Genomic DNA, 11,867 nt, shown 5'->3' on the forward strand with positions numbered 1-11,867 from the left:
ATGTGTGAACACACTTGCTTCTTTAAATCTGGGACTGATCGAAAAATGATATAATAATATCAGTTCAATATTGTTTAGTGAGGTAATAGGATGGTTGAAAAGTTAAGGTATCTTTTTGAAAATTCGAGACAACTTAAATGATGATTTTATGTCTTTTCTCTTACTTTATTATATTAATTCTCAACATGTCTGTTTCTACCTACAACTCATGATCATATAATTGATGTCGAACACCCTCCTCCTCCTATCCCCATGCGTACGTAACTAGTCACTAAAAAATATGAAATTAACTATAAAATTTATCATTAATTTCTAACTAATCCATCGCTACGTACCTTCTAGCTAATTAAATTTTTATATGATCAATCACTAATTAATTCATAATTAAATAAAATTAACATTAAAATTTTATTATTTAGCTGCAAAATTTCGTCTCCCGCTAATTTATTATTTTCTTGTAGCCCCCCTCCCTTCACATAAACTAACAAGGGCGTTTTGCACATGTTAGTAATTTACATGTTACATCAATTTTAGGCGAGTCATAATTAAGTGTGCATGAAGTTCACGTAACTCTCCTTCTTCATATTTTACACCTATATATACCCCTTCAATTTAGTGCAAGTGATCATATCATAAAAAAAATATTTCTCTCTACTATAATATTGAATAAAGTTTTCGATCTAGTATTATAAGTTACAATAAAATGGAGTTTCTTTGTTTAGCCCCAACACATAGTTTTTCCACCAATCCCAAATCCACAAAAATTATTTCTATTGACCGTATTAGTACCACGGGTCGTATCATGAAAATGTACCAAAACATGCGGGGCTCAACGGTAAGACCATCGGCATTGCCGTTAAAAATGTCACGAATAGTTACTCTTCCGGATATTTCAGCTCCAGTGGTGAGTGCTCCTGCAATCTTGCCAAAAGTCGACTCCGGGGAGTTGGTAGTGAATAAACCAACGGGGGGCGATCCCGATGAATTGTTTCAATATTTGGTTGACATTTTGGCATCGCCAGTGTACGATGTAGCGATTGAGTCCCCATTAGAGCTCGCAACGAAGCTTTCGACTAGGCTTGGAGTTAACTTTTATATCAAAAGAGAGGATAAGCAGAAAGTAAGTTTTCTCTACGCTCTATTAATTTTAGTTATTTTTTTTATCAGGTATCTGATATTTTTAGTAAAGATCGACACATTTGGATTTGTGTCATGTGAGACCAATATGGGGAAAGTGCTAGCCCCTTATCAAGTTTCATAAAGAAGTTTGATATCTTTTTTATTTTTTTAATAATAACTTGAACTTCCTATTTAAAATAGGAATTAGTGACGACTAACTTCTGTAACTAAACAATAAAAGTAACGAATTATTAAAGAAAAAATTTATGTTAGACATGTATTTTGAAAGTTATAGGTTTAAATTTACTACTATTTCCTTACTTTTCTTTTCAGCGTGTCTAAAAAAGAATGACCCCTTCACGTGACATGTTAAAATACCCCAAGATTAAATGACAATTTGATATATTTGACATAACTTTAATTCAGCACCACAACATTGAAAGTATTCTTTATTTTCATAAACTTCGTGTCAAGTCAAACTAAGTCATTCTTTTGTTTCAATTCAGTAGATTAATTCTTATATACTCTGTGTTGAAAGTACTGAATTCAGATGAATCTCACGTTGCAATGTTGCATTTTGGTATATATATAGGTGTTTTCATTCAAGCTTAGAGGAGCTTACAACATGATGAGTAACCTCTCAAAGGAGGAATTAGCTAAAGGGGTTATAACAGCATCAGCTGGAAATCATGCACAAGGTGTTGCATTAGCTGGTCAAAGACTTAATTGTAAATCTACAATTGTCATGCCTGAAACCACCCCACAAATCAAGGTAATAATTTATGTGAATCGATTTGATTGGATACCGTAAAGTTATGATATTTCAAATTTTTCTTAAAATAGTGCCATGTTAACTAAAACGAAAAAAAATAAATTATTGTGAAATTAAATATTTTCTAACAATCATATATTTATTTTCTACAGGTTGATGCGGTTAAAGCCCTGGGAGGTACTGTAGTTCTTCATGGTCAAACATTTGATGAAGCTCAAACATATGCACTGGAACTGAGTGAAAAAGACAGGCTCAAATACATCCCACCATTCGATGCTCCAGGAGTCATCAAAGGCCAAGGTACTAATGGGGGGGGGGGGGTCCAGCTTAGATTATATGGTATTTAGTGATCGAAAATTTTATCATTTACAAATAAAATAAAAGAATTATTTTTCTCATGTTTTAACAAGGAAAAAGTTTTTAAATTTTTTATTTTTTTTTCAAATAAAGATCTAAAATTGCCTATAAAGTTGATAATAAGGAGGGTAATCAAGCATTTACCTATAAGTAAAAGTTCAAGTAGTCAACCAACTGAGCTATCAAGATTTTTTAAAAAAAAAAAATTGGGGGGGGGGGGGGGGGATTGGGCATCAACAAGGTGAAAGTTCAGTTCAGGTAGTCAACTAATTGAGCTATTAAAATTTTTCGTTTTCAAGCTGTTTATTTATCTACTTGTTTAAATATGATCATTATTTACGAAAAATTATGTGTACGTCAGGTACAATTGGAACGGAGATAAACCGTCAACTTAAGGACATTCATGCAGTGTTTGTACCTGTTGGTGGTGGGGGTCTAATATCTGGTGTTGCTGCCTTTTTCAAACAAATTGCCCCAAATACAAAAATTATTGGAGTTGAGCCATATGGTGCAGCTTCAATGACATTGTCATTGTATGAAGGACATAGAGTAAAATTGGAAAATGTTGATACTTTTGCTGATGGTGTAGCTGTTGCACTTGTTGGTGAATACACTTTTGCAAAATGCCAAGAGTTAATTGATGGAATGGTACTTGTTGGAAATGATGGTATTAGTGCTGCAATAAAGGTTAGCTAGACACATCATCTTTTGTCCTTTTTATGTTTCACGTTCGATATTTGGTATCTATTTTGGAACTGTGAAAAATCTGAATTAGCATCGAGTATGACCTATTGATGGAGGAATCACTTCCTTTTAGGTATATCTTTTTTTTTTTCATTTGTTGGGCTTGAATTTTAGACGTCTACCTATAGTCTGTTTGGCGGAGATCAAATTAGTCAAGCACTAATTACTACTCAAAAGTATTTTTTTAAATTTTTTGGTCAAACACAAATTGCTTCTCACTAGAAATACTTTTCAAAATAAGCTGATTTTAGAAGTTGAAAAAACACTTCTCAAAATTTATCACCTCTTCTTATAAAATGGTATCTCTTTTTTTAAAAAGGGAAAATAATCAAATTTACCTACCTAGTATCAGAAATTGAACCTTTATTTTTAAAAGGATTTGAACACGTGAAATCCAATCATTTCAAGACAGAGTTTCACGAACAATAAAGTAAATGCACGAACGAACCAAAAGTGTAACAAAAAAAAAATCGAGCAATTTCGACTAGTACAAAGGTATATCTGAACCTTTTTGAGTACACTTCTAAAGGTTAGACAAATTTTCTTGAAGAATTTGAACACGTGAAGTTCAGTCATTTCAAATCGGAATTCAATTTTTTTTTATTTTTTTTTCAAATAGGATGTGTATGATGAAGGAAGGAACATATTAGAGACATCAGGTGCAGTTGCCATAGCTGGAGCTGCAGCCTATTGTGAATTCTATAAAATTAAAAATGAAAATATTGTAGCAATTGCAAGTGGAGCTAATATGGATTTCAGCAAACTACACAAAGTTACAGAGTTAGCAGAGTTAGGTTCAGGCAAAGAAGCTTTGTTAGCTACTTTTATGATAGAACAACCAGGAAGCTTCAAGACATTTGCTAAACTTGTAAGTTTCTTGCTCGAACTCTTTAAAAATATCGTTTGGTCTCTATAGTGACAAATCAAGAATCATCATTAAGTGGGGTTGTAAAGAAAAATTTACTTGTTGCATCGTTGTTTGAATTCATTAAAAATATCGTTTGGTGTCAACTGCCAAACATAAGTTTAGGATTTTCACTAAGAGGGTTGAGAAAAAATTATACTAGCTTGATGCGTTGTTGTTTAAACTCTTTAAAAATATAGTTTGGTATCTGCAGTGAAAAATCCAGAATTTTCATTAAGGGGGTCAAATAGAAAAATTTACTTGTTGTGTTGTTTGAACTCATTAAAAATATCATCAGGTACCAACTACCAAACATGAATATAGAATTTTCACTAAAAGAGTTGAAAAAAAAAGGATACGTGTTGCATTGTTGTTTGAATTCTTTAAAAATATCAATAGTGAATTTAGAATTTTTATTGAGGGAGTTTGAATTTACTTGTTACATTGTTGTTCAAACTCTTTAAAGATATTGTATAGTACCAGTGGTGAATGTTTTCACTAAAGGGGTTAGAAAAATTTACTTGATACATTGTTGTTCAAACTCTTTAAAAATATCATCTGATAGTCGATCTAATGACGAATTTATGATTTCACTAAGAAGGTTCGAAAAATAAAAATATAGTATGCAAAATCTATATATAATAATAATAAGTTTTTAAAAAAATTAACTTTCATTTAACAATTTTACAATTTTTTTTTATTTGGGGATAAAAACTGAAATTTTAACTTGGATTACAGGTGGGCTCTATGAATATTACTGAAGTGACATACAGATTCACTTCTGAAAGAAAAGAAGCTCTAATTTTGTACAGGTAATTAAATTAATTTTCTTCAATTTTAAATTTTATTTATTATTTACGATTATATTCTATAATATTTTTAGATTATTTATTTATTTATTTATTGAATTTGCAGAGTTGATGTTGATGAAAAATCAGATCTTGAAGAAATGATTAAGAAATTGAATTCATCAACTATGAAGACTTTTAATTTCTCACATAATGAATTGGTTGCAGAACATATAAAACATTTGGTAATGTCCTTTTTTTAAAAAAATATTATTATTATTTATCAAATTTATTTTAAATATTTTAAATAATCAATTATTATATTATATTATATTATTTTATTTCTATTTTCTTTTTTAATAGGTTGGTGGCTCAGCAAGTATCAGTGATGAAATTTTCGGTGAATTTATTTTTCCTGAGAAGGCTGGAAGTTTAAGCACATTCTTAGAAGCTTTCTCCCCTCGTTGGAATATAACTTTATGCCGTTACCGTGATCAGGTAAGTTATATATACTGACAGTATAAATTTATATTACATTATTATTAATGTGCGATCATCTTATAAAAATGGCCCGACTTAGAAACGAATCCATTATTTAAGTTTTGTGAATTCAACCTAGTACTTGTTGCAATTTTAATAGGTTTCTACACATATGCATTACCCATCATTTCGAAAGTATTAGGTTCATATAAATTTAGTGTTGCAATATTATATCGGACTCTGATTTGATTATATAAATATTCCTAACACCATCTCTACATAAAACTCACACTTTTATCTCAGGTGATTCGTTTACAATGCGATTTTTTTGTTTTGCACCTGTCGATATATATAGAAAGTAAACTTTTTTGTATTATATAATAATAACTTGGGAAGATTTATTATAACTTTATTTATTTTATTTTATTGCCATGACAGGGAGATATAAGTGGAAATGTGTTAGTGGGATTCCAAGTCCCTCAAAGTGAGATGGATGAGTTCAAAAGTCAAGCTGATGGACTTGGTTATCCATATAACCTTGACAATTCCAATGAGGCTTTTAACATTGTAGTAGCTGAGTGAAGAAAAAATAAATTGTTGTTCTAAGTTGCAATTATTGCAAATCCATACTTTTTTTATAAAAAAAAATAACCGTGTTGTACGGATCAACTTATTAAGGAATAATTGATGAATTAACTTGTTATAAGTTAATTTCATATTGTATGAATAATAAGATGCATGTATCCAATGTAATGGCCTTTTAAGTTCCTTTAAGAAATAATTTATTATTGTCAATTACTTTTCTCAATTATTACTATTAAGTTGAAGTGACATTTTCTAATGTGGCCATGGAAATAGTATTCACTGATCACTTTTTCTTTTCGATCACATATTTATGAAATAAAAATTGTCATTATCATAAAATTTTACTTTTGAAATTCGAAACTCGAAAAATGGACATTGATGGTGTAAAAAAGTTGGGACTACAAACATTTCAATGCAAGGAACTAGGAAGCTTTAAAGATTGTTCCACTCACATGGGAAGAAGCAATGATTCGATTGAGGATGAAGAACAAGAATTCTTGATTAAAGTTCCCCCTTAACAACATAATATGAAATCGATTGAATTCTATAGACTCAACTCATAGTGATTATAAATTTCTTGGATTAGTTCTACCCCTTAACGACATATATAAGGGTGATCAAATTCTATCAAGTCTGACTCATAGTGAACATAAAATTCTTGGATCATTTCTATCCCTTAAAGACAGAATATAAGATTGATCAAATTCTATCGAGTTTGACTCATATAGTGATCATAAAATTCTTGTGTAGTTCAACCCCTAAATGATAGAATATAAGATTGATTAAATTCTATCGAGTCTGACTCATAGTGATCATACAACTCTCGGATCCATTCTACCCTTAACATCATAATATAAGATTGATCAAATTTTATCAAGTTTAACTCATAATGATCATTAAATTCTTCGATCAGACTATCATAGGATATAAGATTGATCAAATTCTATCGAGCCTTACTCATAGTGAACATGATCATTATCAAAAAAAAAGACTGGCAAGCAAAAGGTATTTGAAAGTGAAAGCAAAAAGTAAGTGTAAATTCTAAAAGAAAGAAAGAAATGTGTACATCCACTTGATTCAATGTCATAGCAGAATTTAACTATCATATAACTTGAGCCAATAATAAATATTACTAATCTAAAATATCATCATCTTCTTCACCTTCCCAGACTCATATAATTTCCAGTACTTCTCCCCTTTCTTCTGTCCCTTTATCGTATCGCAAATGGCAATCTACTGATAAAGCTATTTGATGATCTTTCACCAATAAGAAACAGTAAGAGAGAACGAGTTAACGCACAAACTTCCAAACTTTGTGCATGATTTCATCGTCTATGTAGGGGCGCAATGACCACATGCTGGAGTAGCTCTCCAGTTCTCCAGAAGGTGAAGTGAGGTTAAGGGAAGAAACAATCTTTTCCTGATACAGGCAAAAAAAAGGATTAAAATTACGCGCTTAGCTAATTCTAAGCCAACGGAAAAAGATTATTACCTGCATTGTGTAGTCACTTTTTACCATGGAGTATACCACTGCCATCATTATTGCAATATCAGTGATTTCATGTTCCAGAGGATCAACAGACGACGCTTCTGCCTACATTATTATAAAAGTTCAGTTACTCGGGAAGCATATATACGTGAAAGATCAGCCTAAAGATCATGATCGCTTTAGATATTTTTTTCCTTTAAGAAATAAGCACACATGAATGAACCATGTCTGTATTAGTAACTTAAATTGGGAATTTGAGTGAACATTACGAGTTAAAAGGATAAATGGATCTTACTTCATCATGACAGGTTTCCAACGGGTTTGTTCTGTTGTCAACATTTAGTTCCCCCACTTGAGCCAAACTGCAATTTATCGATTGCACTACAGCTTCCGCTTCCTTTAAAAGACATGCAAGCTCATCAACTACAACCTTTGCTGCAATTAAATATCAGCATTTCAAGATCTGAACTCCAAATCCAATTTGAAAATCACCTAATTGTTCATTTATCGTAAAAACTGTAAATGAAATTATTCTATGCAGGGTAATTCGAATAACAAACAAACCAATAGTAGCGCCATATAAGTTCTGAGGAAAACCCAGATTAACATCTTTGCATATAGAAGTAATGTGACTGTGGTCACACTCTTATACAACCTTCTCTAAAACCAAATGTATGAAGCCCCATATGTGTTCCAAATCAAGAGACTTTATTTGGTTTCATAAGTTGAATCAACCTTTCTATTCCTAACATGTTAATCTTAACGCAAGCCAATGTGTGTGGCATGTGCTGCTGAAGAAGACACCGCTTAACATACTTCTATTAGCCATACACAGTGGCAGAGCCAGAATTTTTAATAAGGGGGTCGAAATCTGGAAAAATAGACACACGAAGTAGCCAAAGGGGGTTCGACATCTACTATATACCTAAAAAAATATTTTAACCATGTATAAATAATATAATTTTCCGCCAAAGGGGTTTCTCATTGTAAGGTGGCTCCGCCACTGGCCATACATAGATGACATTCTAGTCTCACAGGCAAAATTAACCGTGCATTAGCATCTATAATTAACTTGGTGCGTTGGATCAGAAGTTTTTCCTATCACTTCTTTGCTAGTTAGCTTAGTACAATTCAGACTTCCCCACCTATCCTACAATCCCATCAAAATTCTCGGATGAAGAATTAGCAAGATAAAGCCATAAAAGCAAACGTACCAGAAACTTCTCCTAAACTAGCTATGTCCCAGCAACTATCTTGTGGTGTGTATGTGGTCGGAAAGGGACCGTAAGCGTTTTCATGGCATCACAACTTCAACCTACTCCCTCAAAATTAGATGCTTAGAAAGCCTATAGTTGGAACTACCTCACCCATGTTAATAGCGCTGACTACATTTTGGATTCTGTTAGCTCCATGACTTAAGAGCATAGAATGGATATACTCTGGTAGTGAAATTTCTTGCTACGTCCAGGTAAAGTAACAACATAAAGAAGATATAGGAAAAAATTAATTCAAGACAGGGAATACCTTCATTTACGTGATTCTGAAGTCCAAGGTGGCTTGTATGTACTTCTGTGCAGAAGAAAACCCAAGTTGTGAAGAGAAATAACACCAAAACAAATCCAAGGAAAGAAATTGGAAACAAAAAGGGGAAATTCGACTGGACTAAATGTGAAGACAGTAACAGCAACATAAATTAAATCATTAAGACAATTTTCCACGCATCTTGTTAATATATACAATATAGATATGTGAAAGATTTGTACCAAGATGTTTAAACAGTCTACTATATGGAAATGATATAAGCGAAACATAATTATAAAACCTAAACGCTGGAAGCGAAAAATAAAGATATAATACATTACTAAACACTCAAACTTTCCCTCAACTGGCTGGTAAGTATTTCAACTTTGAGTGTATATATCTTGACACCTCAACTCGTCTCCACTGTGTCAATTGAACACTCCATCTGATAAGATGATCATCTAGAAACCTCCAAAATTTATGTGCCACATCGGCGTCAAGTGTTCACGACACAATGGAGACGAGTTGAAGTGTTTAGTTGCCAATTGCCACCAAGTTAAGGTGTCTAGATATGCAATCTCAAAGTTGAACTACTACTTACTTGCCCGTTGAGGCCAAGTTTGAGTGTGTTTATGTATTATGCCAAAAAGAAATGACGAACCCCCTCCCCTTCCTCTTTTTTTTTTCGTTTCAAGCATGGACCTTAACTTACCGAACTGGCTTAGTAAAGTAGAAATCATTAGCTGTCAACTATTCATAGTCAGCAGTGGAAGAGGGTCATCGATTCTCCCGAGAGGTCACAATTGCTGCGAGCAAAGATATTAATGACGAGGAAGGCTTTTTTGTTATGCTACTAATCAGGTATGCAATACGTATCAATGCAAATAACTCAAATTATCGTAAAAAACAAGAGAAAAAAATTCTACAGCATCTTGTAAACTTACTCTGAAAAGCACCACCTCATATAATTCCTTCACATTAACTGTTCTTTTATATAGATAGATTCAAGATTTACGAAACACTTACACTTGGACATATTGTGTACAGAATCATGAGCATTCAAACATCCAGCTTCTATATAGGAGGAAAGCCTCTTGCTTTCATTATCTCTAATGATACGCTCGACCAATTCAGAATTCTTTTCAATTGGTTGACGCCGAAGATACTCTGACAAAAGCAGGCAAAATAAGCTATATTCATTATAGAGCACACAAAACATTAATTTTACTCTAGTAGTAGATTCATTCAAATGGATGCTACAACACTCACCAAGTCCTTGCTGAAATCCAACTAGTAATCTACTTCCCACTTCCACTAATTCATCAAACTTTGTAATCCTGAAATATAGAGAGAACTAACTTAGTGTAATACTTTGCAGAATTGTTCACCATTTTCAAATTACAACAAAAAACCCCGTGTATCCAGACCTTACCACTACTTCGTGGAACAATTTTCAAACAAATCCTACATGCCAACCCATGTTAACAGTGTGAATTCTTTACTATCTGTTTAAACCCGAAAATCACATTCATTAATTTTTTTTAATTGTATATATAGCAGATGGATGAACCCGTTAGCTGAGAATTCTGCAAAAACTACATTTTTTAAAATTCACAGAAAGTTCAAATCGGACATTTATCCATCACAAAATTCGAATCAAAATACATACAAATGTTGTTTGCTTGTGTAAATTGAATTGAAATAAAGTATAAAAGTAAGGAAGAACGAAGCAAATAATTTCTTGACTAAGAAAAAAAACAGAAACAAAATCACGGTAGTCAGAGTTGTGTACCTAAGCATAAAATCTGAAAAAGTATGAAAAATCTTCTCTTTGGATTTATACAAGGTACCGCCATCTTCTATTTCCATGGCGAAGTGAATGGAAAACACTCTTTCACCGGCAATGGCTTCCGCCTGAAAGTTTTCGGCGGCGATTTTGTTCTGTTTACCTCTTTAAGGAGTTTTTAACCAAAATTTTAGCACATTTAGTCCAAAGTAACAAAAAATACTCACTTCCCTCAGTAAACTAATTTGGAAACGTCATAAATGGTCCATAACTATTGAAATAGCCCCTTAATTATACACTTATCGAATTTAGTCTTTTTAACTATTTAAAATCTAATAAGGTTTGGTCTTTAAATGATACACTTATTGATTTTAGATCTTTAACTAATACACTTATTGATTTTTAGCCCCGTAACTAAAATTGTAAGTGTATAGTTAAATGGTCGAATTATCTGATAAGGTTTAGGATAGTTTAAAGGGCTAAATTCGATAAGTATATAGTTAAAAGACTATTTAGACCTACTCCAATAATTCAAGAACCATTTATGGTGTTTTCTTGAAAACCAACACACGTATAACTATAGGTGACAAATATGTAGATTGAGTTAAATTTAGACGGATTAAGATAGATTGAGTTAATAAGTTAGCGAGTTATTAAATTGTTCAAAATTATTTGGACTAAATGTACTATGCATTCATAACTCAACTTATCTAACTCTCATTAAGTTTTAATTGTTCTATTTAGTTTTTTTTATAATCTTTTTAATATCTTGTAAAACTATTATCTTTTATTATTATAACTATATATAGCATATTAAATAAAAAAAAAAGAAAACTGAAACTATTTTGACAAAATTTCTTATGAGTGCTAGATATGGGCCCAAAGTTTAATAGATTGAAATAAGCTAATTTATAAATTATAATCAATCAAAATTTAAACAGATCGAATGAATTACGATTTTATACACTGATTTTTACCATTTTTGCATATACATGAAGTTGAACAATAAGATTTAGTGGCGAAAACTACGGCCGGTATTGAAATTGAACTCAAGTGTAATAAAATTTTCAGTTGCGCAAATAATTCTATACTTTAGGTGTTGTTGAAAGTTTGGTACGATTCAAGCAAATTGGGGTCTCAACTCTGTTATTGGTGCGAATTGGGGTCTCAACTCAATTTTCATATTATTTGTTATTGCTATTGTTTTCCAATATGACTTCTTTACTACAATATTTACCTTACATACTTGATTTTTGATATTCATTACTATGGCTGAAGATCTACTAGAAACAATCTTTCTACCTTCACAAGAGTAAGTTGCG

General features: G+C 31.9%; 2 protein-coding genes across 3 annotated transcripts; one reads left to right on the top strand and one right to left on the bottom strand.

Moving 5' to 3' along the window:
• The first annotated feature begins 667 nt into the window (after positions 1–667).
• Positions 668–5,901, top strand: LOC125871259 (threonine dehydratase biosynthetic, chloroplastic). Its single transcript, XM_049551855.1, has 9 exons — positions 668–1,120; positions 1,712–1,891; positions 2,044–2,191; positions 2,610–2,935; positions 3,612–3,860; positions 4,635–4,708; positions 4,812–4,929; positions 5,048–5,182; positions 5,603–5,901. The coding sequence occupies exons 1-9, from the start codon at positions 704–706 to the stop codon at positions 5,744–5,746; spliced, it is 1,791 nt and encodes a 596-aa protein (XP_049407812.1). The 5' UTR covers positions 668–703; the 3' UTR covers positions 5,747–5,901.
• An 873-nt stretch (positions 5,902–6,774) lies between these two features.
• Positions 6,775–10,767, bottom strand: LOC125870872 (uncharacterized). Of its 2 annotated transcripts, XM_049551421.1 has the most exons (7): positions 10,552–10,767; positions 10,029–10,096; positions 9,786–9,926; positions 8,763–8,804; positions 7,534–7,673; positions 7,242–7,343; positions 6,775–7,169 (listed from the first exon to the last, which is right to left on the bottom strand). In XM_049551421.1, the coding sequence occupies exons 1-7, from the start codon at positions 10,626–10,628 to the stop codon at positions 7,041–7,043; spliced, it is 699 nt and encodes a 232-aa protein (XP_049407378.1). In that variant the 5' UTR covers positions 10,629–10,767; the 3' UTR covers positions 6,775–7,040. The 2 variants fall into 2 exon arrangements, with proteins under 2 accessions (XP_049407378.1, XP_049407379.1); XM_049551422.1 differs by lacking the exon at positions 9,786–9,926 and having other exon boundaries at positions 8,763–8,807.
• Between the last annotated feature and the right edge of the window lie 1,100 nt (positions 10,768–11,867).

The sequence above is a fragment of the Solanum stenotomum genome, chromosome 7 (genome assembly GCF_019186545.1).
Source record: "Solanum stenotomum isolate F172 chromosome 7, ASM1918654v1, whole genome shotgun sequence".
NCBI classification, from domain to species: Eukaryota; Viridiplantae; Streptophyta; class Magnoliopsida; order Solanales; family Solanaceae; genus Solanum; species Solanum stenotomum.

Bases quoted from the DNA above. Each gene is read 5' to 3' on its own strand.
- LOC125871259 (XM_049551855.1), top strand. From the start codon at position 704: ATGGAGTTTCTTTGTTTAGCCCCAACACATAGTTTTTCCACCAATCCC. The intron at 2,936-3,611 runs GTTAGCTAGACA...TTTTTCAAATAG, and splicing joins GTATTAGTGCTGCAATAAAG to GATGTGTATGATGAAGGAAG. The intron at 5,183-5,602 runs GTAAGTTATATA...TTGCCATGACAG, and splicing joins TATGCCGTTACCGTGATCAG to GGAGATATAAGTGGAAATGT.
- LOC125870872 (XM_049551421.1), bottom strand. From the start codon at position 10,628: ATGGAAATAGAAGATGGCGGTACCTTGTATAAATCCAAAGAGAAGATT. The intron at 7,674-8,762 runs GTATTCCCTGTC...ATTTAATTGCAG, and splicing joins TCAGAATCACGTAAATGAAG to CAAAGGTTGTAGTTGATGAG. The intron at 7,344-7,533 runs GTAAGATCCATT...ATAATAATGTAG, and splicing joins TGGAAACCTGTCATGATGAA to GCAGAAGCGTCGTCTGTTGA.